Genomic DNA, 23,015 nt, shown 5'->3' on the forward strand with positions numbered 1-23,015 from the left:
TTTAAACTTCTATCCGGAGCTAAAACCCCTGGGACCCAGCCAGGCGGTGTTCCCAGCTCCTTTCGGGTCGTTCGGTCCTCCCAGGGAGCCCAGAGCCGCGAGCCTGCGGCTGCCCTCTGAACCCCGCCCCCTCGTCCAGGCCACGCCTCCGCCGGCCCTTGCCGGGCCCTGGGCGACCAGAGCCACGACTAAGGAGCCGCTCTCTGTGCCCCGCCCCTTCCCCGGCCCCAGGCGCGCGGCCGCGGGGGGCGGGGCCGCGGGACCGCGCGTGCCTTCGCCCGCCCCCCCCCTCCCCGCCGTGCGCATGCGCCTTGCTCGCGCGCGCTCACGGGAGAGGATGGCGGGGGCCGCGCCGGGCGCCATCATGGACGAGGACTACTTCGGGAGCGCGGCCGAGTGGGGCGACGAGGCGGACGGTGGCCAGGTGAGGGGGGGCGCGGGCGTCCCCGACGAGGACTGTTGGTCTCCGTCGCCGGCGGGCCGGCCCCGCCCCCGCCGCGCCCGGCCCCGCGGTCGCCGTACGGTTCAAGCACAGCGTGCCCCGCCCCCTCCCCGCCCTGGAGCGCGCCCCCCGCGTCCCCGGAGCGCCCGCCGCCCGCCTTCGCCCCCGGGCCAACGGGGCCGGCCCAGAGCGCCGCGGCCTCCCTGGGCCTCGGTGCCGTGCGCTGCAGACGAGTTGGGGCGGGGGCCGGGCCGCGGGGGTGTCTGCCCCTGGGGGTCTGGGCCGCAGGGGTGCTGGCCACCCGGTCGTGACCCGAGGGGCCCGCTGGCCACTCCCTTGGGGCCAGCCTCAGTGTCAGGTGCCGTTGTTTCCTTCCCCCAGAGGCGGGTAGGGCACAGAACTCGACGGACTGGGCTCAGAGCCCCAAGTTTGAACAACGCAAATCTTTGAAAAATTCCAAGTCAGCATCGTGAGGGGAAGAGTGGAACTCTGGTCTTTCTTCCATGTGTTTTTACTGTTGTAAACCATACTTGTCAGGGCTTTGGGTCGATTCAGTCAATCTTCCAGGGAGGTGACACCCAAAGGATCTTCCTTCCATACCTGGAGGGGGGGTGTGGAGGCTGAGGAGGGGTCGTCCCCACCTTCCTCGAAGCCGGGCTGGAAAGTCAGCACTGGGGGCTCTAGCTCTGCCAGCGTGGCCCAGGCTTGGTCTAATCTGAAAACCCACCCAAAGTGCTGCTCAGAATGCAGCGTCTCAGGTCCCTCCCCTGGGGACCCGTACAGCTGGCCTGGAGGAGAGCCTGGGGATTTGCCTGTTAACAAGAGCCAGCATCCCGTGTGGGAAACACTGAACTCAACATTGTGAAGGAAGAGCGGATGGAGTGGGGCGTCCGCCACTGGAAGGGGGCAGTGGCCCAGGGAGGGCCTTGGAGCCGAGGTACAAAGATGCAAAGATAGGTGCTGTGTTCCCGGAGCTGAAAGCAGTCCTGTGTGGTGAGCGCAGGGGCATGAGGTTCTGCGAGGGAACACGTTCTGGAGGGCCCCTGATGGCTGCTGACAAGTGTGACTTGTTCAGGAGTTTGGGACGGAATGGTACCACAAGTTTGTGTGTTTGGAGGCTCAGAGTGGGGTAGATGGAGGCAGATCTGGCCAAGAGCCTGCTAGCTAGGTGCTTCCCCGCATTATCTCCTTCCACTCAGGAGCTTTGGAGGTGGGGGTTCATCTCATTTCGTAAATGAGGGAAGTGAGGCAAAAAAAAAGCGAGTGACCTGCTTAAGGTTGCAAAACTAGTAAATGAAAGAATGGGGATCCAGCCCAGGTCCTTTGTCTCCACTGCCACTTTATCAAAGTGCTGGACCATCAACGTGATATAAATGAGCTTCGTGGTAGCTTCGTGCTTCGAGCATCCTGTTCAAAATGTCATATTACTTGTCACATTGAGCCTTTAAGTCCCAGAGTGTTACAACTGAGGCATATTGAAGGGCCATCTAGACCAGTGCCCTCATTTTCGTCCAGTTTAATGCCCTAGCTTATGCAGCTAGGAATGGCAGGAGGTTGGGGAGTCTCATGCATGGAGAACTTTAATCATGATCGAAATGCAGCCCACTGACCCTACTAGGCTCTCAGTGATGAGAGGGGTGGACCGTACGTTCACTTCATGTTCATTCTCACTGCTTGGAGGAGGAAGAGGAAGTCAAGAAAGGTGACTGAAGGGGTGACATGAGCTGGATTTTGAAAGACAGTGGTAGGTCAGATTTTGTGACACAAATTCTGTTCACATGATGCCCTGTTACTGGATTTGAGAGACAGGAAGATGTGTAAAGAGGCTACAGTGATATTAAATCCAGATGATAGAAGCTAAGAGCTACTGAAATGCAAAAGTTTAGTCTGGCTTCAGCTTGCCAGTGGGGACTGGCCAGAGATGAGACTGGCCAGGTGAACAAGTGAAAGGTTAAAGTCATGCTAGAGGTTGGATATCTTTTCTGAGGGAGACTGGGAATTTTAAGCGAGAGAGAGAGGTGTCAGACGTGTGGTTTATGAAGACCGTTGTGGCATCTGAGTGGAAGACGACTGAAAGGAAGAAATGAGAACTGAGCCATTAGGGGCATTTTGCTACTGCAAGCAATGCACAAAATAAGGAATGGTAAAGGTGGAAAGGCCCAGATTGGATAGATGTGTGGGAGACAGAATTGGTGGGTCCTTGTGATGGGGTGTGGGGGTGGAGTGAGGGAGCAGAAACTGAGGGTGACTCCTAGCTTTCTGGGTTTGGGGTAACAGGTAGATGATGGAATCCTTTACTAAAATATAGGTTGTAGGAAAATCTGTTTAGAGGTCAGTTTTGGACCTCATGAGTTTGGAGACCTAGTGGGCAGTGGATGGGAATGAGAATGGACTGCTGACACTCGAGTGTGGAGCTCGAGAGAGAGATCCAGGCTAAATCCTAGATTTATGAACAGGGAGGTGGCATTACCCAAGAGAAGATGTAGAAGAGAATAGGGCCTAGGGCAGAAGCCCAGGAATACAGACACACAAGGATGAGTCTCAGGGTAAAGGCCAGCCTTCCTTCACAGCCTTGCTCAAGGCTCCCCACACAAGTAAGATCTGAGAGAAAACTCCCCAGTCTCCATAGAAGGAATCTGTTTCCAAAGCACGGCTTGCAGAATGTTAGTCCAGACCAGGGGTGGGCAGACTTTTCTGTAAAGAGCCAGATAGTAAATATTTTAGGCTCTGCAGGTCCCTGTCACAACTACTTAACTCTCCCATTGCAAGGGGAAAGCAGCCATAAACAATATGTAAAATTTAAAAAATAATTTTTAATGGGTGTGGCTAGGTTCCAATAAAACTTTATTTGCAAAAACAGAAGGACTGGATCTGGCCCTGAGCTGTAGTTTGCTGGTTCCTGGCCCAGGTCTTACCCCATTATGTTAGTCGCCGAGAGGCAGACTGGTCTCTCCTAGTTTGTGAAGTCCTTTGGTGGAAAAAGCCGTATCTCGTCTTATATGTCCTAGGTTTCCTGGTGACAAGTACAGTGCTCAGTACAGAGCAAGCGTTTAAAAAGCATCTGCTTGTTAGTTGGGATGACAGCGTTCACGCCAGACGGACCTTGATGTCATCACATCATCATCCTGCTTTGTTCTTAAATTCAGTGACTTGCCCAAGGTTGTTTCCACCCGGAACAGGGACTAGTCTCCAGCCAGGCCTGCCGATGTGAGGCAAGTCTGTGACCTTCACTTTCTAACAGTGTATTGATGGCTTTTGCCTTCAGGAATCGCTTCATCAGTCTTTGTTGGAGGAAAGCATTAAAGGGCACATATGAAATCGTAGTTGTGAAAACACTAACTAGTATCTATTGAGATCTTACTAAGTGTCAGGTACTCTGCTTGGTTCTTCCAGAAATTAGATTACAGAGTCCTTAACAACAGACAGATGGGAGCAGTCACTATTATTACCTTTGGTAGAGGAGGAAACGGCCACCCCGCGAGCTCAGGTGACTTGTGTGGCCACTGTGCCCACGTGTGCCAGGGTGGAGGCACAGCACGAACCTGCTTGCTGTGTGTGGTTCTCGATTCAGTTTTCGTAGCTGCCCATTACTTGTCCTGCCCACTTCATGAAACTGTCGTGAAAGTCAATTAAATCATGTATGTGGGAGGGACAATTTTGAAAGGTGATAGAAATTTAAGGTGAGATTACAGGATACTTGTATTAATGAAAAAAATCACATGGCTCTTTATGCCACCAGCAGGAGGAGGATTATGGAGAGGGAGAAGATGACGCAGAGGTCCAGCAAGAATGCCTACATAAGTTTTCTACCCGAGATTATATAATGGAGCCCTCCATCTTCAACACTCTGAAGAGGTGTGTGAGCAAGGTCATTTGTATTGGGAGGGGGCTGGGGGTAACTTAGAGACAGTCCGTCAGAGATCCAGAGGATGATGTGCACAAGTGAGAATGATGTGGTTTTCGAATGGAAGGCTTCTAGTTCTGCGCCCCCCCAAACATCTTAATATCCTAGCTATCTTGTCATTGATCCCCATGCCCATGCTGTAGCTTTTCTGTTCCTTTTTCTAGGTATTTTCAGGCAGGAGGGTCTCCGGAGAACGTTATCCAGCTCTTATCTGAGAACTACACGGCCGTGGCCCAGACTGTGAACCTGCTGGCTGAGTGGCTCATTCAGACAGGTGCTTTGTGGGTGGCCCCCATCCTGGCTGGTCACTCCCCCCCCACACCTTTTTTATAGACCTTTGGATCATCTTAATGCTGATGAATTGGAATGGCTTTGTTTGTTTTCTTGGGTTTGAAGACTTCTGTAAGTCGGAACCGAACTTCTTACCCCTCCTCGTCTGCTTGATTCTGATCTTTGGTTCAGTAATGGAGGTTTACAGATAGCCTGCAAATGTGATTCTCATTGAGCTGTTTGCCCTACCATGTTGTAGAATTATAGGATTATACAGTATATGTTCAGTGTGTCATTTTTAAGAGATCTGTTACAGCAGGCAGTAATTGATGGGTAATGTGGGACTGGGTATGATTACGGCTTTTAGCTAATATGATCAAAGTAGAGCCTGTAAGTCCACTGAGCTGGGTGCGGATGACATCAGGGGGTAGGGCTGCCACGGCACTTAGAGACAGTGCGCCTCTTGTGGCTGGCGTCTGCTCTCTTCCACCATGGCGGGAATGTCTTTCCATCCTCCTGTCTGTGTTGGCCGTTTGTCCTTGCCCTTACTGAGGTTTCCAAGATGCCGCTGGCCTTTCCATGTAGGCCAACATCCTTGTGTGTTCCGCCCTGTGTTCCTTTTTGAGTCTTACCACTGAATATGGTTAACAAATAGTAATTTTTATGAGCGGTCCCAAATTCCAAGTGGTCAGAAGCAGTTTTGTGGTCTTTGATTCACATGTAGACTTTTCACCTGTCTACTTTTCCTAAAGGAGTACAACAGATTGAGGGACTGCCATTTTCCATCTGGTTGTTTTCATTTTCTTACAGGTGTTGAACCAGTGCAGGTTCAGGAAACAGTGGAAAATCACCTGAAGAGTCTATTGATCAAACATTTTGACCCCCGCAAAGCAGATTCTATTTTTACTGAAGAAGGAGAGGTGAGGAGTCTGTCTTCTTTCTCTAATATGGGTTCCTGGGATCTTTTGCTTGTTCCACGCATACAGTGGAGTGTGCTGTGTTATGTGAGTAAAGCGTTGGGTCCTAAAATCAGGGTGTGAGATGAGTTGCGTAGAGTCAGAGCTGCCCTCTAAATGCTCCGTGCAGTGTGGTGAGCTCTCGTGAGCGGAGAGGCGCACACGTAGTGGGCTGGGGAGGAGGAAGAGCAGACCCCCAGCTCCCGTGTCCTGCTGACTCTGGAGCACAGGCTCTGAGTGGAGTGCTGTAGTCATCTGGGTGCCCCAGCAGGCAGACGCCAGGACGGGGTTGTGTGTGCAGGAGATGACGGGGGACATGTGTGTGAGAGAAGATGAGCAGGGGCCGGAGGGCCATGATGCAGGTGTGGCCCCCGAAGGCCGGAGGGAGGGAAGGAAGGTTGGGGACAAAGAGCCCTAGGTGACAGTGCCATTTTCAGAAAGTTTCCGCAGTGTCAGTGAGGCCCAGGTCTCCTGGGAACAGGCCTGCCTGAGGAGCCCTGCCACGCTCAGTTGGTGGCTGGGAGTGTCCGGTGGGAAGCCTGGCCTTGGCACAAATGAGAGGTGGACTCAGAGTCAGCCCTTGGGTGTGTCAGTCACACATGGTGATGGATAAAACCACTGTGCTACTACACGGCCTTTTCCTCCTGCCCAGGGCACACAGCTGATGTGCGTCTGCTGCAGCCCCTCTCCGTGGGCTTCCCTAGACTCTGGCATGTTTCCCGGAAGTGCGGTTGAGCCTTCCCGAAGCTGTGAGTGGGCCTTCAGGGCTCTGGCGCTGCCACTCAGCCTCCCATGTGGCATCACCAGCTCTGGGTCTGCTTCCACGGCTGGGACTGCGGGGCTGGATCTAGATGCTCTCGGGGGCTCTTCCAGATGGGGTAGCCAGCCACTGTGTATACAGTGTCATCTTCACTTAAGCTCAAGCTAGGCCTTTTATCTTGCCGTCTGTTTGTTTGTTGGCAGACCCCAGCTTGGCTTGAACAAATGATTGCACATACCACGTGGAGAGATCTTTTTTACAAACTGGCTGAAGCCCATCCAGACTGCTTGATGCTTAACTTCACCGTTAAGGTAGGCAGAGTACTAGAGTCACAGAAAAGGTGAAGGTGCTGAAGAACGAGAGTTATTTTGGGTTGGTTGGGAGGTGGTCTGTTTCTTCTGCAAGGTCGTATTTGGTTTTTGGTAAAGGTCTCTATCACTTCACTTCAGTAAGTCTGAACAGTGAGAGAGAAAAGCATAGAAGATGTATCTGTGGGGTTTTTGTTTTTTTTGTTTTGTTTTTTAAAGATTTTGTTTTTAAGTAATGTCCACACCCAGTGTGGGGCTCGAACTTTTAACCCCAAGATCAAGAGTCACATGCTCCACCGACTGAGCCAGCCAGGCACCCTCATATCTGTGTTTTTGGATCAACATGAACTCTGTTTTAAAACTTGGCAGGAACATATTTATAGAGTCTGTTGTGTGCTGAGAGGAATCTTTAAGAATGCCTGGTTTGGGGCGCCTGGCTGGCTCAGTCAGAGCATGCGACTCTTGACCTCAGGGTCATGAGTTCAAGCCCCACGTTGGGCTCAGGGATTACTTAAAAAGAGAAAAAAAAAAAAAAAAAGAATGCCTGGTTTGTCCCCTTCATGTGACACACAAAGAAACCAAGATGGGATGGTTAGCCTGGGCTGCAGCCCTAGTCAGTGGCAAGGCCGGGATCAGAATAAAGGTCTGAGACCTGAGAGCAGTGTTTGCTCGGCCCCACCTCACCACAAACACTGACGATAAGCCAGCTTCCTATGCAGTGTGTGGTCACTGCCTATTGATGCTTTGTTTGGCTTCTTATTTTTGTATTGTAGCTTATTTCTGATGCAGGGTACCAAGGGGAGATAACCAGTGTATCCACAGCCTGCCAGCAGTTGGAAGTGTTTTCTAGAGTACTCCGTACCTCTCTAGCTACAATTTTGGATGGAGGAGAGGAAAACCTTGAAAAAAATCTCCCTGAGTTTGCCGTAAGTTCCTTCTTTTGTGTATCTCAGATTAGAAGGAGGCTGCTTTGGGTCATGCATATTCAAACATGAAATGCTTCTTCCTATAGACAGTGTCCAGGTCAGAAGGCCCGTTCCAGCATAAATAACTTGCATGCAGAAAGGTTGGGGGTCTGGCTTTTTTGTCGACAGTTGTCAGCGCTGCAACCGTGAAAGCCCAAACTCTCTCCCCTGCAATTTTTCAGAAAATGGTGTGCCACGGGGAGCACACGTACCTGTTTGCCCAGGCCATGATGTCGGTGCTGGCCCAGGAAGAGCAGGGAGGCTCCGCCGTGCGTAGGATTGCTCAGGAGGTGCAGCGCTTCGCCCAGGAGAAGTGAGGGCCGTGTTTTTGCTAGCCCTGGTCCTAACTAGGTGCTCCCCACGAAATTCCCCCCCACACCCCCCTTGCCCTTTCTCTACAACCAGAGGCTCTGGGTCCTCCTATCTTGACAGATACATAAACTTCCTTTTACCTAGTACATCTGGAAAAGTCAGGGTAATTTTAAATACATGTAGAGAGCTTGCTTTCTGAAGTTTGGCTTTGATGAGTATTTTGTAAAGTAACTGATTATTGTTCAATTCACTGGATCTGTGAACCTGTAATCTCATATATTAGGATTCATCAATAGCAAATAATAGTAGTCCTGAAATAGTTACTCAGTAGTCTAATTGTTATGTTGTAGTCTGTATCTTACAGAACAAAATGAGCCCTTGTGAGTTTATCCTCCACTAATGGAGTCTTAGTGATACGTTAAAAGCGTGTGGCTCCTTTTGGAAAGTCTGCAGGCTGCATCCAGTCCGTCCTTCCCAGTTAGCTTTAAGTGCTGTTTTTATGGGTCGGTCAGGTTCCCAGTGAATGACAGAAAAATGAAAAACAAAGGGACCCAAGCAGTCCCAAGTGTTAGGTGTGAAAAAAGGAAGGAAAGCGGCAGAGGAGGAAGGAGAGGGCGGGGCAGGGCGCCGCCTTCTTAACGATGGGATGTGTGCTTTTTTTCCTCAAGAGGTCATGACGCCAGTCAGATCACACTAGCACTGGGTACAGCTGCCTCCTACCCCAGGGCCTGTCAGGCCCTTGGGGCCATGTTGTCCAAAGGAGCCCTGAATCCAGCCGACATCACAGTCCTGTTCAAGATGTTTACAAGCATGGACCCACCCCCCGTTGAACTCGTAAGTTGCTTTCATTTTAATAATACGGTGGGACAGTCTCCATGCCGATTAGAAGGGTTATTTTGGAAAGCCCGTGTTTCTCTTAAGTCACTGAGTACAAATCCGTGTTCACCTGTTTCTGCCCTTTTCCTCGTCCTTCCCCATCACATCCCCGGCCCTCGCACACACTGGGACACCTGCCAGCTCGAGCACAGGAGGGTGGATGGGAGCGGGCATGCCCTCACTCCTGCCGTTAAGTGTATGTGGACTTACCTGACGTCTCTTCCATGCGTTCCTTTCCAATGATACCGTGTGTCCCCTCAGATCCGGGTGCCGGCCTTCCTGGACCTGTTCATGCAGTCGCTCTTTAAGCCAGGGGCCAGAATCAACCAGGACCACAAGCACAAATACATCCATATCTTGGCCTACGCAGCAAGTGTGGTTGAGACCTGGAAAAAGGTACTATCAGTTGAGAATTCCTGGGCTTTTTGGGAGACAAGGAACCTCCTCTCTTTGGTATTATTTGGGAATTTTGGCTGCAAGAAGTCATGAACCCAACTCGTGTCAGAAATATCTTTTTTAGTGTTCATGCGTGAAATAGTCGAAGTGCTAAATCTCTCAAGGAAATGTGTATGGCATCTGTAAGACTTTTTCAAACTGGAATTGAAAGTGCAGCTAAAGAAACCGACCAGGTCTCCCTCCGCCCCAGGCCCAGGTTCCCTGGCTTGTTTCTGTAAGCCGGGCGACTGGAGTGCGGCAGCTGAGCTGACTCCTGACCCCAGGGATGGGGAGGGGTCTGCAGGGAGAGGCGGCCGGTAGCAGATCACCCCACCTGCAAGGCCACGCACGCCATCGGGATTCACGGACTCGCGTGTGTGTTCTCAGAACAAACGCGTGGGCATCAACAAGGACGAGCTGAAGTCAACGTCGAAAGCTGTGGAAACCGTTCACAATTTGTGCTGTAACGAGAACAAAGGGGCCTCCGAGCTGGTGGCAGAGCTGAGCACGCTTTATCAGTGCATCAGGTGAGCAAAATCGAACCTCGTTCTAAACCGGATCCTTCTGGAGGGGGTGGTCTGAGTTTTCATTTTATTAAAAGCTCAAAAAAATATGTAACGAAAGCTTCAGAGATACTTATTGACTTTATGTTTTCTTTTTAAAATGTAGATAGAGAACTTTGAACTGTTCTAGCAGCACGAGTAATGCTCAGCTGCTTACCTGCCAGAAGTCTGTTCATAAATTAAGCCTCAGAAAAAGGAAGACCCACCAGAATTACAAAAGCTGCTTGAAAGAAAGGGGTCTATTTGTAGTACATGTTAGGCCGACAAGGTATTGCTTAGCTGGAAAGGACGTGTGACCATAGCAATGGTATAAACCCACAGTCAGAAGAGCTTACAAACAGGGCGATCCCTTGGGCAGTCGAGTCTTTCCCCTGGTAATTTGTGCTCGGGACAAGGAAAGGGTTTACTAAATAGAACTTCAACCCAGTCCGAGCTCCCTGAGTGTTCTGCATAAATGATCTTGTCCTTCCAAACCAATAATGTGGTTTAAAGTAAGCCGATAAGGGAGGTCGGGGTCTTGTACGGCATGTTGAGAGGATGCTGACCTCAGACTGACTCACGGACAAGCATCTCCCTGGCAGAACACATTGGGAGTGACTTGTTGGGATAGATGGAGTGGCGGTGGGTTTTTAAACGTTCCCAACCGTTTAGTTTGGGTGGTGGTGGTGTTTTTTTTTAAACTTCATGTAAAGGAAGCACTGTGCCTTACTTGTACCCGTAGGTTTCCAGTGGTAGCAATGGGTGTGCTGAAGTGGGTGGACTGGACCGTGTCTGAGCCCAGGTACTTCCAGCTGCAGACTGACCACACCCCGGTGCACCTGGCCTTGCTGGATGAGGTAGGAGGGCCACAGGGCCAGGGATGGCACTGTCTGTACCTTACCCTGCTCGGGCCCGGCCTGCCGGGACATCTGTTCACTGAATGCAGGAGCTGCTCTGTACAGGGCTGGCTACTTTCTATCCTTAACGAGGATTTTCCTTTTAAGGAACTAGTTTCATTGGTTCCATAGATTTGCAGTTTTCAGCAAGTGTTTTGAAAGGATGAGGAATGGCACAGAAGCTGACGGGCTGCGGGCTGGCTGCTGAGGCCTGCCATCATGGGCACCCGCCGTGAGCCAGCTGTGACCATTGCTGACGGTTCTCTGCACTGATGGTGAGCCCAGAGACCCGGCTGCAGTGCTCAGCGGGGCTCTCTTTGGCGTGTTTGTAGATCAGCACCTGCCACCAGCTCCTGCACCCTCAGGTCCTGCAGCTGCTTGTTAAGCTTTTTGAGACAGAGCACTCCCAGCTGGACGTGATGGAGCAGGTGAGCGGGTGGCCCTCGGGCGTCGTGGAGGCTCGGGGCGAGGACCCGTTCTGACAGATCTGTCTGCCCCCGCTCTCGTAGCTTGAGTTGAAGAAGACCCTGTTGGACAGGATGGTTCACCTGCTGAGTCGAGGTTATGTACTTCCTGTTGTCAGTTACATCCGAAAGTGTCTGGAGAAGCTGGACACTGACATTTCACTCATTCGCTATTTTGTAACTGAGGTCAGCAATACACCGTTTGTTTCATGTTTCATACTGTTGCCTTTTGGCTTAAATTTAGTTTATTTTGTACCTAACTCTGAGACCTGTGCTTTCTGATAATCGGGGTGACGGCAATGATTAGATACCAGTTTACCAAGCCCCTCCCGCTTGCAGGAGCCATATTGTTTTACCTACATAACCACCTGGGTGTCTTAGTTTTGGAGACTGTTGTCATCGGGGAGTGGAAAGGGTGGGGAGGGGAGGGTGGTTTTCTCCAAACTGATTGCCATTTCATCAGGTGGTGGGGACGCTGCTCAGAGACTGTGCGGGGAGTGACCTGGTGTTCTCTCCTCCTAGGTACTGGATGTCATTGCTCCTCCGTACACCTCTGACTTTGTGCAGCTTTTCCTCCCCATCTTGGAAAACGACAGCATCGCCGGCACCATTAAAACAGAAGGTGAACATGACCCCGTGACGGAGTTTATAGGTAGGGTTGACATGTGTGTCCCTTTGCTGCAACTTTAAAGGTCATTGTTCACCTCCTGTTTCTAACCCAGTGCCTGTTTTCTTTGTTTGTGAAAGCTCACTGCAAGTCCAACTTCATCCTGGTGAACTAATTTACAGCATCCTCCAGAGCTGACCCAGAATGTTCCAGGAGCCCAGCAGGGGGAAAGCCCTTCCGGAAGCTCTTGCTGAAGAGGCCCAGTCAGCATCCTGGGACTGGGCTCTGGTGGGAGGGGGTGGGTGACTGTTTGTATGGCCGCTAGTGCAGATGGCCCCTTTCCTCAGGGTCCGGGCTGCCCTTGCACCCTGCTGACCACGTTCCTTTCCCCCCAGCACAGGAGCTGGGTCCCTCCCATGGTGGCGGGGAGCTCAGAACCTGAGACATGTAGATGAACCACCTTCCAAGGTGACTTTTCTTACAAGAACCCGGTTAGTTGATCTTTTATTGTCATTGTTTTAATTTTCCAAGAATAAAAAGCCTTTCTGCTGGATTGGCAGGTGGAGATCCTGGTGTTATCATTCTCGTGTGTAAATAAGGCACGCTCAGGCTCTACTCCTGCGGGGAGTCACGTATTTTATTCATCACTTGGGCAATCTCAAATGGCCATCTTCTTTCTCCTTCCACCCCCACCACTGATTCCAGGGTGACATAAGAACTGGTGATAAGTCTGCCCTTCTTTACCATATTATAGACCACATTGCCAAACAGAAAACACCAAATCATGGATTGAAGAGACTGGAGGTCACGTCATTACGGCCTTGCGGATCACACCTCGGCCAGGCTGACTGCTGCCATCCTGGTGGTAGGGGCGCTCCCGGCACGGGGCTCCCAGCCTTCCCATTTCTCTCTTCCCCCAGGAGTGCGCTTGCGGCCAGCGCCACCGCAGTCTGCAGGTCGACACGCGCCCCTTCTAGGCGCTCAGTGCTGTGACCAGCCGTCAGATTGTGTTGAATGCCAGCCCCTAGTCCCTTCAGACCGTGGTGGTACCAACCCAGTGCCCAGAGCGAGCGGACCCCCTCTGATTGTGGTTCACGATAACACTGCTCTTCTGGAGACATGCGCCTTAAACGATGGGGTCCCCAAATGTACAGTACTCCTCCACAGCAAGGTTGTAACTGGCACCCTTCCCATCCTTATAGGTGCTGGTCACTATCCGCATCCAGCCGTGCTCACCCTGTGGGGGAGGGGTGACACGTTAGGTCCCCACATGCCCGTCTCGTGTGGCTCCTGCTCTCCACCTGCACCCTGACCCTCCGCCCCCCTCACCACAGCCTCTGGCTTGGGTGCTCCTGCCCTTGCGCGGGACCCCGACTCCCAAGTACCGTCTGTGAAATATTTTTACTTGGTTAATATTTAACAAGGAGGGTGCCTGGCCCTGTAAGCCAAAAAGCAAATGAATGTAACTAGAACACTGACTCTTCGGGCCAGATGACTTAACTACCTATTAATATCCCCGGTTTCTAGTCCTTTCATCAAAAGTATTGACATTTCATCACCTCAACATTAATCACTCTCCCCCACTTCAGGGTAATGAATTTCTGTGTCTTAGGCTGTTAATGGTTAATACTGGGTCTTAGAAATGAAAATTCTGGCAGTTAATTTATCTCCCCTGGATTTCTAACCCAACTCAAAAGTAATTCTGAAAAAACTCCACTATGACTTGGGAGAGCCGAGACTGTGACAGCAGAAAGGACAAGACGGTTGTAAAGGAAAAATCGAGCTGAACTGAACGTTGCAGAATAGTTTTGCAAACAGGGCGGGGGCTCCCAGGAGACCCCTGGCAGTGACTGGAGACACTGTCGGCGGGGGGGGCCCCCCCACCCCGCCCCGGGGGACGGGGAGGAGCCACTGGTGTCTGACGGGTGGGGCCAGGGATGCGGCCACACACGCCACGACCTGCAGGACAGCGACAGCCCGCCCTCCCCGCCGGCAGAGCGCGACCCCAGACGTCACTGGCGCTTCTCCTGGGCTGGCGCAGGAAGCCCCTCCGCTCGGGGCCGCAGTTCGCGGCTGGGAAGCCACCAGAAGCAGGGCCGGAGGCGGGGGGCGGGGGGGTTTGGGGTCTGCGAACATCTTACCCACGGTTCCCCCCACGAATTCCGGACAATCCAGTACTCCGTGCCATCGCTGACGCCCCAGCCGACCACAGAGATGATGTGGTTTATGTAGGCATGGTCATGGTACTCGGCGTAGACGCCGCCCGTGTAGTTCACCATCTTCTCCGTCGCCATGATACCGCAGCTGAGCGCAAGGCGTCCAAGAGTGAGCCCCTCGCGCGGACAACTTCCCCGCTACCACCAGCCCCGAGGGCCCGCCTCCCCCACGCGCGGGGGCGGAGTCTGCCGCCACTGACGCTGTCCGCCCGTCGGGCGCGCGCGTGCGCGTGCGCGCCCGGCCCGCACCACCGTCGCGTGTCTGCGGAGAGCGCTCACGCGGGGCCGGCGGCGGGACCCGCCCCGGGAAAGGGGCCTCGGGGACCCGGCGGGCAGCGGCCCCCGCCTCGCCTCCTCACCTGACGGGGCCGTTGGCGTAGATTTCCGCCATCATCTTCTCCCTGCCGGAGAGGGAGCCGTAGTCGCCGACCTTCCAGAGGGTGTAGTTCTGGATGGCGTGGCACTCCTTGAATTCCGTGCAGGTTCCGCACTGGTTGAACTTGTCGCACTCTGGGGGACAGCAGGCGAAGTCCGCGTGAGCCCGCTCCCCGAGGAGCACATCCCAGCCCGCTCCCCGCTTTGCCAGTTTAGCTACTAAGGAAATCCTCTTGCCATCGGGGGCCGAGGCTCCGCGTCCAGCCGCAGGGGAGTTACGCAGAGCCCTGCCCCCGCGGCGGCAGGAGAGAAAGACGGTAACGGGCGCGTCGTAGGCGCTCAAAAGTTAGCCTTTCTTTTCCTTGAAAGGCCAAGAACGGGGTCTTTTCACAAGACTCCATAGCTGAAAAGAGTGTAATTAAATTATTAGCTTTCAAGAAGATAACTGTAGGGGCGCCTGGGTGGCTCCGTCGTTAAGCGTCTGCCTTCAGCTCAGGTCATGGTCCCAGGGTCCTGGGATCGAGCCCCGCATCGGGCTCCCTGCTCGGCGGGAAAGCCTGCTTCTCCCTCTCCCGCTCCCGCTGCTTGTGTCCCCTCTCTCGCTGTTTCTCTCTGTCAAATGAATAAATAAAATCTTAAAAAAAAAAAAAAAGATAACTGTATTGCTGGCTAGTGAACAGGCCAATACATCTGGAAAAAAATAAGTATTTTCTTATATTTTTTGGTTTAGGGAGGTATCAAGAATTAGGCTAAAAAAAAGGGAGGCTCTTAGTTCTGTAAGACAACACTGTCCCTCCCCTTCCCGGGCCCTTGACATCCCCCATCCTGCCTTTTTACAGCTCTCGTGTTACCTAAGTGTTGTAATTTCCCCATCTGTCCGGATGCCTCCCCCAGGACATCAGACTCCTTGAGGGAGCTAGTTGGTGGTTTCATCTGTCCCTGGGACACCAAATGCCCCGAGCCGAATTCAGCTGGAAAGGGATGGATCTGTGGCCACATTTGCTAATACAGAGGTGAGACTATGGACTGACAACAGTCGGCTTGCTCAGTTGTCCCTGGCCCTGTCGCACGGGTGGGTTACAGGGGCCCAGCCTAGGCCGGACGAGACCAGTGCAGGGCAAGGCACGGCCCTGGGGACCACCTGGTCCCCAACTCTGCAGAGCCTTCTCCCCTTCATCTGGCCTCTCCTTAGTTCTCTGACCCCTCTTTTGTTTACCACTTCAACGAGACTCACCCGACCAGTCTGGGGGAATTCTTTCTGGCTGGGCAATATGGCTCCAGACGCAAGGCGGGGGCACCCCGTGGGTGTGGGATGGTGCCCAGAGTCTGCTCGGGCACTGAGAGGGCACAGGGGGCTGCTAGAGCTCACCCTTTTATAGAGGGAGAGAGTGGGGGCAAAAAAGCGCCCCGAGCTCCCCAGTCCTCCAACCCTGCGGTCTCAGACGGCCCCCTGGGTTCACCCAGGCTCTCTGCTCTGGCCGAGACGAAGCGAAGACAGGGACAGGTCACTTAAAACTGCCAATTATGGGTTTGGGGTTTGGACTTTCTTTCCTTTGGTTTCCAAGGGGAGCAGCCCAGAAGGACTGTGCCAACTCCCAAGACTCCAGGCCAGCTGGCTCTGCTGGTCCACGCAGGACCCTCGGCTCCAAGTCCACCTGCACGTGCACGGCCCCCGCCAGCGCAGCGGGCGGGTGCTGGGTTCCAGCTGGGCCCGCGTGCGTCAGTCTACCCAGCTGCTGGCCTGCCCTCCTCATCCACTCCTGGAAAGTGTACTCTTGCCTTGACAAGGGCTCATTTTGGGAAAGCCCCAAAATGCCAACATGGCACAACCCAAACACCATGACCAGCCCTGGCCACGGGGGGCCCCAGGCTGGAGACACCCTCCCCAAATCTTTTTGGCTGGACTTCTCAACAAGGACTGCAGGCTCCAGCTGCCTGCTCCCCGAGCCCCACCGGTTTCAAGGTGGCAGGTGGCTCCCACCTCTACCCGCCCCGCCACCCCCCCCCATGCCCCGGCCACACCTTCCCTGGGAGGAGGGTGGTAGGGGCGGGCAGGGGCCTACCCTGGTCCTTAGCCTGGTAGTTGTTGCAGGTCTCGTCCGGGATGCCATGCTTGTGGGCGTACCCCCACACCGGCAGGTCGTTGCCCCCCTCGCAGGAGCCCGCGTTGGCGCAGTCCAGGACGTGCTGCACGGACAGCAGGGTGGAGGGCCACGCCCCCTTCCTCTTGATGTTGATCCTGTCTGCAAGGGCAGCACCCACACCTGGTCAGCACGCACCCACCGGCTCGCCCACCCATCCGGGGCTCCGACCCAGCCTCGGGAGTCTCGGCTCTCCAGGGGTCTCCCGGGCCCTTCCAGGCATGGATATGAACCCCCACACACACCAGTGCCCCCTTCCACCTCCCCTCTCCCCCCGGCTCACCCACATCCCTGGTGTCACCACCCAGACCATGGTGCTCCTGCAGCCCCACTCTGGCTCCTCTGACCAGCCCTCCCCCCACGCCCAGCCCCGGCCTTCTGGAACTCACCAACAATCACCAGCAAGGCCCCTGCCGCCCACTGCCCCTTCCTCCATGTCCCCTGGCCACTCCTTGGCCCAGAGAGCCCTTCCTGCAGACACCCCTTCGCTGGCGGCAGGTCGTCGGCCTCCACCCGCCCCTGCACCTCTCAGCCCCTCCCCGGCTGTGCTGACCCCATGTCACCTGCTAACTAGTCCGAGGGGTTCCCCGGGTCTGTCTCCGCAGCATCTGGCCCCAGCTGCAGCTCTTGTGGCTCAACACGACTGACGCACAGTAGGTGCTCAGTACGTATCGGCTGCACGACTGAGCACGCGAGTTTTCTTTCGTTAACTAGCCTGGCCCTGGCTGCTGAACCCCCGCCCCCGGAAGGTCACTTCCCCGAGGGAGGTTCTCCACCCTCACACCCCACACCAGGCAAGGCCTGCAGGCGTGGTGCCGGCCCCTTTGCCCCACTGCCATTTCCAAAACGCTTCGCCTCCATTGGTCTGGGTCTCCTTATGCGCCGTGGCTACGCAGCGGTGTCCCCCTTTCTGGGAGATGCTCGCTGATGTGCTGACCGGAGGCCCCTGCCACCTGGCTCTCTCACGGGGCCCACAGTGACCCCTCTCACCCCGCCCACCCCTCATTCCCAAACTTCACTGGAAAACTCAAACGCAGTCCCCTCATCTCTCCGCCACCCACCGTCCAGGCTTTCTGCGTCCCCAACCCACCTCCCATGACAGCAGGAGGCATGACCCTGCCCTCTACACAAGGCCCCCGTGGACCCCGGTCTCTCCCACATTAGCACCTGCACACAGGCACAAACCTTTCTTGAAACATCAGCAAAGAGCCTCTGCGACCCCGCGCGCACCCTCACTGATGCGGCAGTTGTCCGCTGCGTAGTGAGGCTCCTGACAGCCCTCCGGGTCTCCGTTCCCAGCCCCATTCTCCTGCAGCCCAGGCCCACCTCGCTGGCGTCCCCTCCCCTCCAGTGAAGCTGCCGATGCTGACCCTGCTTCCCCAACCTGGGCTCCTCCGTGCCCCCCGAACCCCCGGCAGAGGGGCGCATCTGCATTCAGGTGCCCCATGCCTCCAGGGAGCCCACTCCCCACCTCCCAGTGCTGGCCTCCCTGTCCACACCTGAATGACATATCCAACCCCTACCCAACCCAGCCACCGAGGGTCTAATACGCTTCTTACGTAGCCCGAACACAAGGGAAGACCCCTCCCCACCTGTCCTGGCCTGCCTTGCTCATCCACTGTGCACCAGGCTGTTCTCCACGCTGGGCATCCGGCACCCAAAAAAGCAGCCTCGATGCACAGGGTCCCAACACAGGATGGGGGCCAGCTTACAGGGGCTCTTGTAGGTCAAGTAAGGATTTTTGTGTTTTATCTGCCTAAAATCTCAGGGTTTCAAGCAGAACAGAAGCACAATCCGACCTGGGGCAATCAGCAGGCACGCTCTAGCAGAGATGGGACAGTGGCGGGGCAAGGGAGCAAGCCCAGAGGCCGGGCAGTGCGAGCCAGGGGTTCAGACTGGGGGTGCGGGGATGGGGGCTGCAAAAAGCAGAGGGGTTCAGAACATACTTTGAAGGTAAAACGGACAAGATCTGGCCCAGGATTGCATGGGGGGCGACCCGAGGCTTTTGTGCGAGTAACAGGAAGGCTGAGATCCTGACTCGGTGAGCCCAGTGAGGGTGGAAAGGCTGAGGTTTGAGGTGTCAGGTGTCCGAGCAGAGGGAGAGCAGCAGCTGGTGTCAAGGTGGAGTGCCCATGGAGGCGAAGTCCAGGGGAGCCCGATGCTGGGAAGCTACGTGGGGAGGAGAGGAGCTGGAGCCGGCAGAGCAGAGGGAGGGACGGCCTGGAGGCAGGAGGAGCCCGCGGTGTGGGGTGAAAGGCAGGGAAAGCGTCCCACGCACAGATGATGGAGCACAAGCAGAGGCCAAGGCCTGGCGGGGGGCCGCTGCACCGGCCCGCGTGGCAGCCCCTCACGGGCAGCCTTGGCAGCATGGTGCCCGCAGAGTGGGAGGTGATGCAAGGCTGGAGTGGGCTGGAGGAGGGACGAAGGGGCTGCAGACACCTCTCCCAGGAGCCCAGAAGCGGGGCAGTGGCTGGAGGGGGGCACGGGCTCGAAGCCCCCTGCTCACTTGTTCACGGTGGCGGCCAGGGGTCAGGGGCTCGGACGCTGGACGCCCAGGGACAGGGGGAAAGGCGGACCGGGAGCAGCTGTGTTAGGTGGCCGCTGGGCCCATGCCCATGGAAGTCCCCTCTTGGGGGCTTTTGTTTTCTCAGTGAAAGAGGAAGCAGAGCCCTGCTGCTGGGGGAGAAAGCTGGAGGTTCGAGGAGAGGAGAGAAGCAGTTGTCTGCCCAGGAGAGAGTCCATTCCAGAAACGTGGCAGGGCTGACCATCGAAAAGGGAACCATGTCAAGGGCCCGCCCCGGTGACCTTCTTGGCCCTTCCCTCCATCCCCCACCCTTAGGGATGCCACAAAGGCCCTCTTTCAGTTCCTCACTGTGAGCGCCATGCCTGCCCAGCCTGGGCCCAGACCCTCTGCCTCCAGGCCCGGCCCGAGGTCTCCCGGTGGCTCCAGTACTTAAGCCTCTGGCTCCACATGCTCCAGGGGCCCTGTCCACCTCCATCTCAGGCAGGGGGCCTCCCCAGCCTCCCCCAAGGGCTCTCACACCTTAAAATGGGGCCTCCGCCTACCTGCCCCCTTCCTCCTCCTTCCTGAAGGGTCAGAAGTATGCTCAAGCTCCTGCTGGCCCCTCCTGGAGTCCAGACCCCACCCTCCACTCCTCGACCTACAGACAGCCCAACAGAGGTCCTGGCCCAAAGTCCAGCCTCCTGGGCTGTCCTCCCAGCTGCCACTCACACCATGGCCGAGTCTCCTGACCTCCTGGCCAGGGATCTCAGCTCCCCCGTCCGCAAAAGAGGAACAGTCACAGGACAGCTCAGAGGCTTCCCCGGAACCACCCTGTTCTTAACCCATTCGACATGAGGCCACAGACACCAGGCCTGCCCAGTGAGCTACCCACCAGGGAGGAGGCCATGGTCTCCTGCCCTCCTGGGGCCAGATTCCCAGTCGAAGAGTCCCTTCTGCAATGGAGATCTGGTGCCACTGCAGGTTCCGGGACCCCCGGGGGGCCACTGGAGATGGCAGAGCCCCTCCCACACACTAGCAGGCCGGCCTGGGGCTGAACGGAGGCCCAAGGCTGGGTGACACCTCTCCTCCTTCCTCTCCCAAGGCCTCCCCTCACTGTGGCCAGAGGGCTCAGGGCCAGACTAGAAAACCTGCCAGCCCTGCTCAATATTCCAAGCCCAGGATGGGCCTGCAGCTCAAATATTAACTGCTGCTGAAAAGCAGTTTCACTTCCTTGTGCCCATCCCTGGCAGGGGGTTGAGTGAGTGAGTCTGCATTTCTGATTTGATCCCAAATGCCTGGGGTCACAGGCTTTGGGGGACAGAAAAGGCACCCTCGAGCCACATTATCCCTGGGCTTCAGGCCCCAGGCAGGCCCACCCCGTGTGATGGGAACACACTCCAGCTTGTATCAATCACTCTGGCCCTCCCTGGCCAGTGAGGCACGGCAGAGGGCACAGGGCAGCGCCCCGAGGCCTGAGCGGCTCCGACACCGCCCAACCCACACCGAGTGCCGGCGCAGAATCTCCTGGCACAGAATCACGGCCGCTGGTACCGCTCAGGAGGCCGTGTGGCCGGCCGCGGTGGCCCACAGTCACCCCGCCTACCCGCCATGGCACTGGTGCTGCCGTGGGCCCAGCAGGAGCCACAGTACTGGGGGATGTGCTGGTTCCTGGTGGCGCTGGCGTAGTTGACCCCGTTCACGTTGCGCCAGTCCCAGCTCTTGGGCAGGTCCGATGGGGACAGGTACTCATGAGGCCTGGGGTAGGTCCTGGGAAGAGATCAGCACCACACAATCAGGCCCACTCCTTTCCCCCAAGAGAGGAGGTGAGCCCAGCTCCACGGGGGACCCCAGCCCACCCAGCATGTGAAGGAGGCAGGGCGCCCCCAAATGCAGGAGCCACACGGCTCCCCCAGCAACGCCCCAAAGACCTCCCAGGCCAAGCTGGTCCAAGCCTGCAAATGTAAAGAGAAAGAGTGCCCCCCAAAACACAGGGGCTGGATTTGACCCTCAAAGGTCAAGGGAGGCAGGGCGCCAGGGTCCTGGAGCCCCGGGGAGGCGGCAGGACCCCCAGGAGCCCCGGGAGGGACCAGCCCGCCCGCGGCCCACCTGCGCCCCAGCCCCGACAGCTGGTCCCCCCGCAGGGGCAGGCGGCAGCCCCGGCCCGGGCGGAAGTAGGGTCCGGCCCGCGCGCCGGCCCGCGGGACCAGCAGCAGCAGCAGCAGCAGCAGCAACAGCGGCCCGGACGGCGCCATGGCTTCCCGCCCGCTCGCCGGCCTCGCGCTGCGCCCGCCCCGCCCCGCCCCGCCCGGGGCCTTAAGGTGGCCGCGCCCGGTGACCCACCCCCGGGGCGGGGCGCGCCGCTGGCCCTGACCCCGACCCCGCCCGCCGCCCCGCCGTGCACCTGCCGGCGCCCCGCCGCCCCCCCCCCCCCCCCCCCCCCCGGCCCCGCGGCCGGGCTCTCTGGGCCCCATTTCCCCAAGGCCCAGAACCTTCCCGGAGAGGTGCTCACCCTCCGCAGAGCGGGAAGGAGGGATCCGTCTAGAAAATGCCCCTCAAGGAGAATTTCACGTGGCTCATAAATCATTATTTCTACACTCCAACTTCCAAAGATGCTTTTTTTTTTTTAAAGATTTTTATTTATTTGAGAGACAGAGAGAATGAGAGAGAAAGCACATGAGATGGGGGGAGGGTCAGAGGGAGAAGCAGACTCCCTGCTGAGCAGGGAGCCCGATGCGGGACTCGATCCAGGGACTCCAGGATCATGACCTGAGCCGAAGGCAGTCGCTTAACCAACTGAGCCACCCAGGCGCCCCAACTGCCAAAGATGCTTGAAAAGCTTCCCTGCTAACAAAATACGTCACGGGCAAAAGGGGAACCAAAAGCAGAAGTGGGTCCCCCAGGCCCCGGTTTTATGACTTTACAGTGTCTCCCTCCGCCCGCTCCTCGTGCGCGGCAGTCACCCGAGCAGGCCACAACATGGCCTCCTTCCCGCTGGAAGACAAGGTCCAGGCGTTGGGTGCCGGGGCCTCACGGCCGCGGAGCCCTCAGGCGAGTTCGCGCGCGGCTCTGCTATGGAGGGAATGCGCGTTCACCGCCTTCCCTCGGCCCGCGCCAAGCTGGCAACCCGGCATGAAAATGCCCATGCGCTCCCTGCGAGTCCCGTGAGCCCCGGGACCCTGGCAAGCCTAGGGCCGGGCAGGGCCGGGCGGGCCACAGAGGCGGAGACCCGGCCCCGCTTTACCAGTCCAGAAGTTTAGTCGCTGCTCCTGAGGGGCCATTGCTGAGGCCCCCAAGGGCAGGCCTGGGCTTTAGCCACGGATATGTCTTTTATCTTCCTGGAAAGTTGACTCCTGGTAACCCCTAGTCCCAGGCAGTTCATTGTTGGGAGGTGAGATGGGGCCACCACCTGATCCTGCAAAAAAGCACTCAAGTTTGAGCTGGGGGGGGGGGGGGGGGGGGGGGGGGGGTGGGCCCTAAAACCAGGCCCGCAGAGGTGGGTTTGCCTCAACAGGTGCCCTGGACCTGGCCTCAGAGCCCTTTGCTCCTCTCGGGGTGTGACATACGTGGGACAGACCTCCCCTTCCTCCTCCTGTCAACTAAGGTGAGTCAGGTCATCCACATGGGGAAGAAAGCCGGTGGCTGGCCCTCTCATGTCCCCCGGGTGGACTGAAAGGTAGACTTCTGGTCCCTGCTGAAGCCCATCATTGCTTGAGAACAGCCAGAGTGGTGACAACACTGTAGGTGACAAATATTGTTGGGGAGCCTCCTGTACCTCCAGACTGTCAGGGTCCAGACAGTGCAAAGGCCCATCACGGGTTTTACGACAAGGCAAACAGAAGCCCCTGGGATGGGGTTGGCTCACTCCGCACTTCCCCTCCCACGGCTGGGCTGTGAGGTCCAGGGCCACATCCCTAATATTGGGGGAAATTGTGCTGACTTACAAGTTTTCCCACTGCAGGGCCGAGGGCAGGTCACCCCCAGATGGCCACTTTGGCACGAAGAGTATTCTGAGCTGAAGGCAGTTGACACCCTGCGGGCTCAAG

The 23,015-nt window shown here is 56.4% G+C and overlaps 2 protein-coding genes across 6 annotated transcripts; one reads left to right on the forward strand and one right to left on the reverse strand.

Moving 5' to 3' along the window:
* Positions 1-290: 290 nt before the first annotated feature.
* On the forward strand, positions 291-12,304 carry NELFCD (negative elongation factor complex member C/D). 5 transcript variants are annotated; one of them, XM_027622038.1, is made up of 16 exons: positions 322-424; positions 3,451-3,654; positions 4,182-4,297; positions 4,511-4,620; positions 5,427-5,536; positions 6,536-6,643; positions 7,414-7,566; positions 7,788-7,918; positions 8,586-8,751; positions 9,055-9,189; positions 9,616-9,755; positions 10,513-10,627; positions 10,999-11,094; positions 11,176-11,316; positions 11,653-11,782; positions 11,878-12,304. In XM_027622038.1, exons 3-16 carry the CDS (start codon positions 4,266-4,268, stop codon positions 11,910-11,912), a joined length of 1,602 nt encoding a protein of 533 aa, XP_027477839.1. In that variant the 5' UTR covers positions 322-424; positions 3,451-3,654; positions 4,182-4,265; the 3' UTR covers positions 11,913-12,304. The 5 variants fall into 5 exon arrangements, 4 of the variants coding, with proteins under 4 accessions (XP_027477835.1, XP_027477836.1, XP_027477839.1 ...); XM_027622036.1 differs by having other exon boundaries at positions 4,185-4,297; XR_003524646.1 differs by lacking the exon at positions 3,451-3,654 and having other exon boundaries at positions 291-424; positions 11,176-11,227; positions 11,878-12,302.
* A 49-nt stretch (positions 12,305-12,353) lies between these two features.
* CTSZ (cathepsin Z) lies at positions 12,354-21,264 on the reverse strand. Its single transcript, XM_027622039.2, has 6 exons — positions 21,079-21,264; positions 20,576-20,739; positions 16,392-16,571; positions 14,313-14,463; positions 13,879-14,041; positions 12,354-12,974 (listed from the first exon to the last, which is right to left on the reverse strand). Exons 1-6 carry the CDS (start codon positions 21,222-21,224, stop codon positions 12,864-12,866), a joined length of 915 nt encoding a protein of 304 aa, XP_027477840.1. The 5' UTR covers positions 21,225-21,264; the 3' UTR covers positions 12,354-12,863.
* Positions 21,265-23,015: the final 1,751 nt, after the last annotated feature.

The sequence above is a fragment of the Zalophus californianus genome, chromosome 8, assembly GCF_009762305.2.
Source record: "Zalophus californianus isolate mZalCal1 chromosome 8, mZalCal1.pri.v2, whole genome shotgun sequence".
Classification (NCBI taxonomy): Eukaryota; Metazoa; Chordata; class Mammalia; order Carnivora; family Otariidae; genus Zalophus; species Zalophus californianus.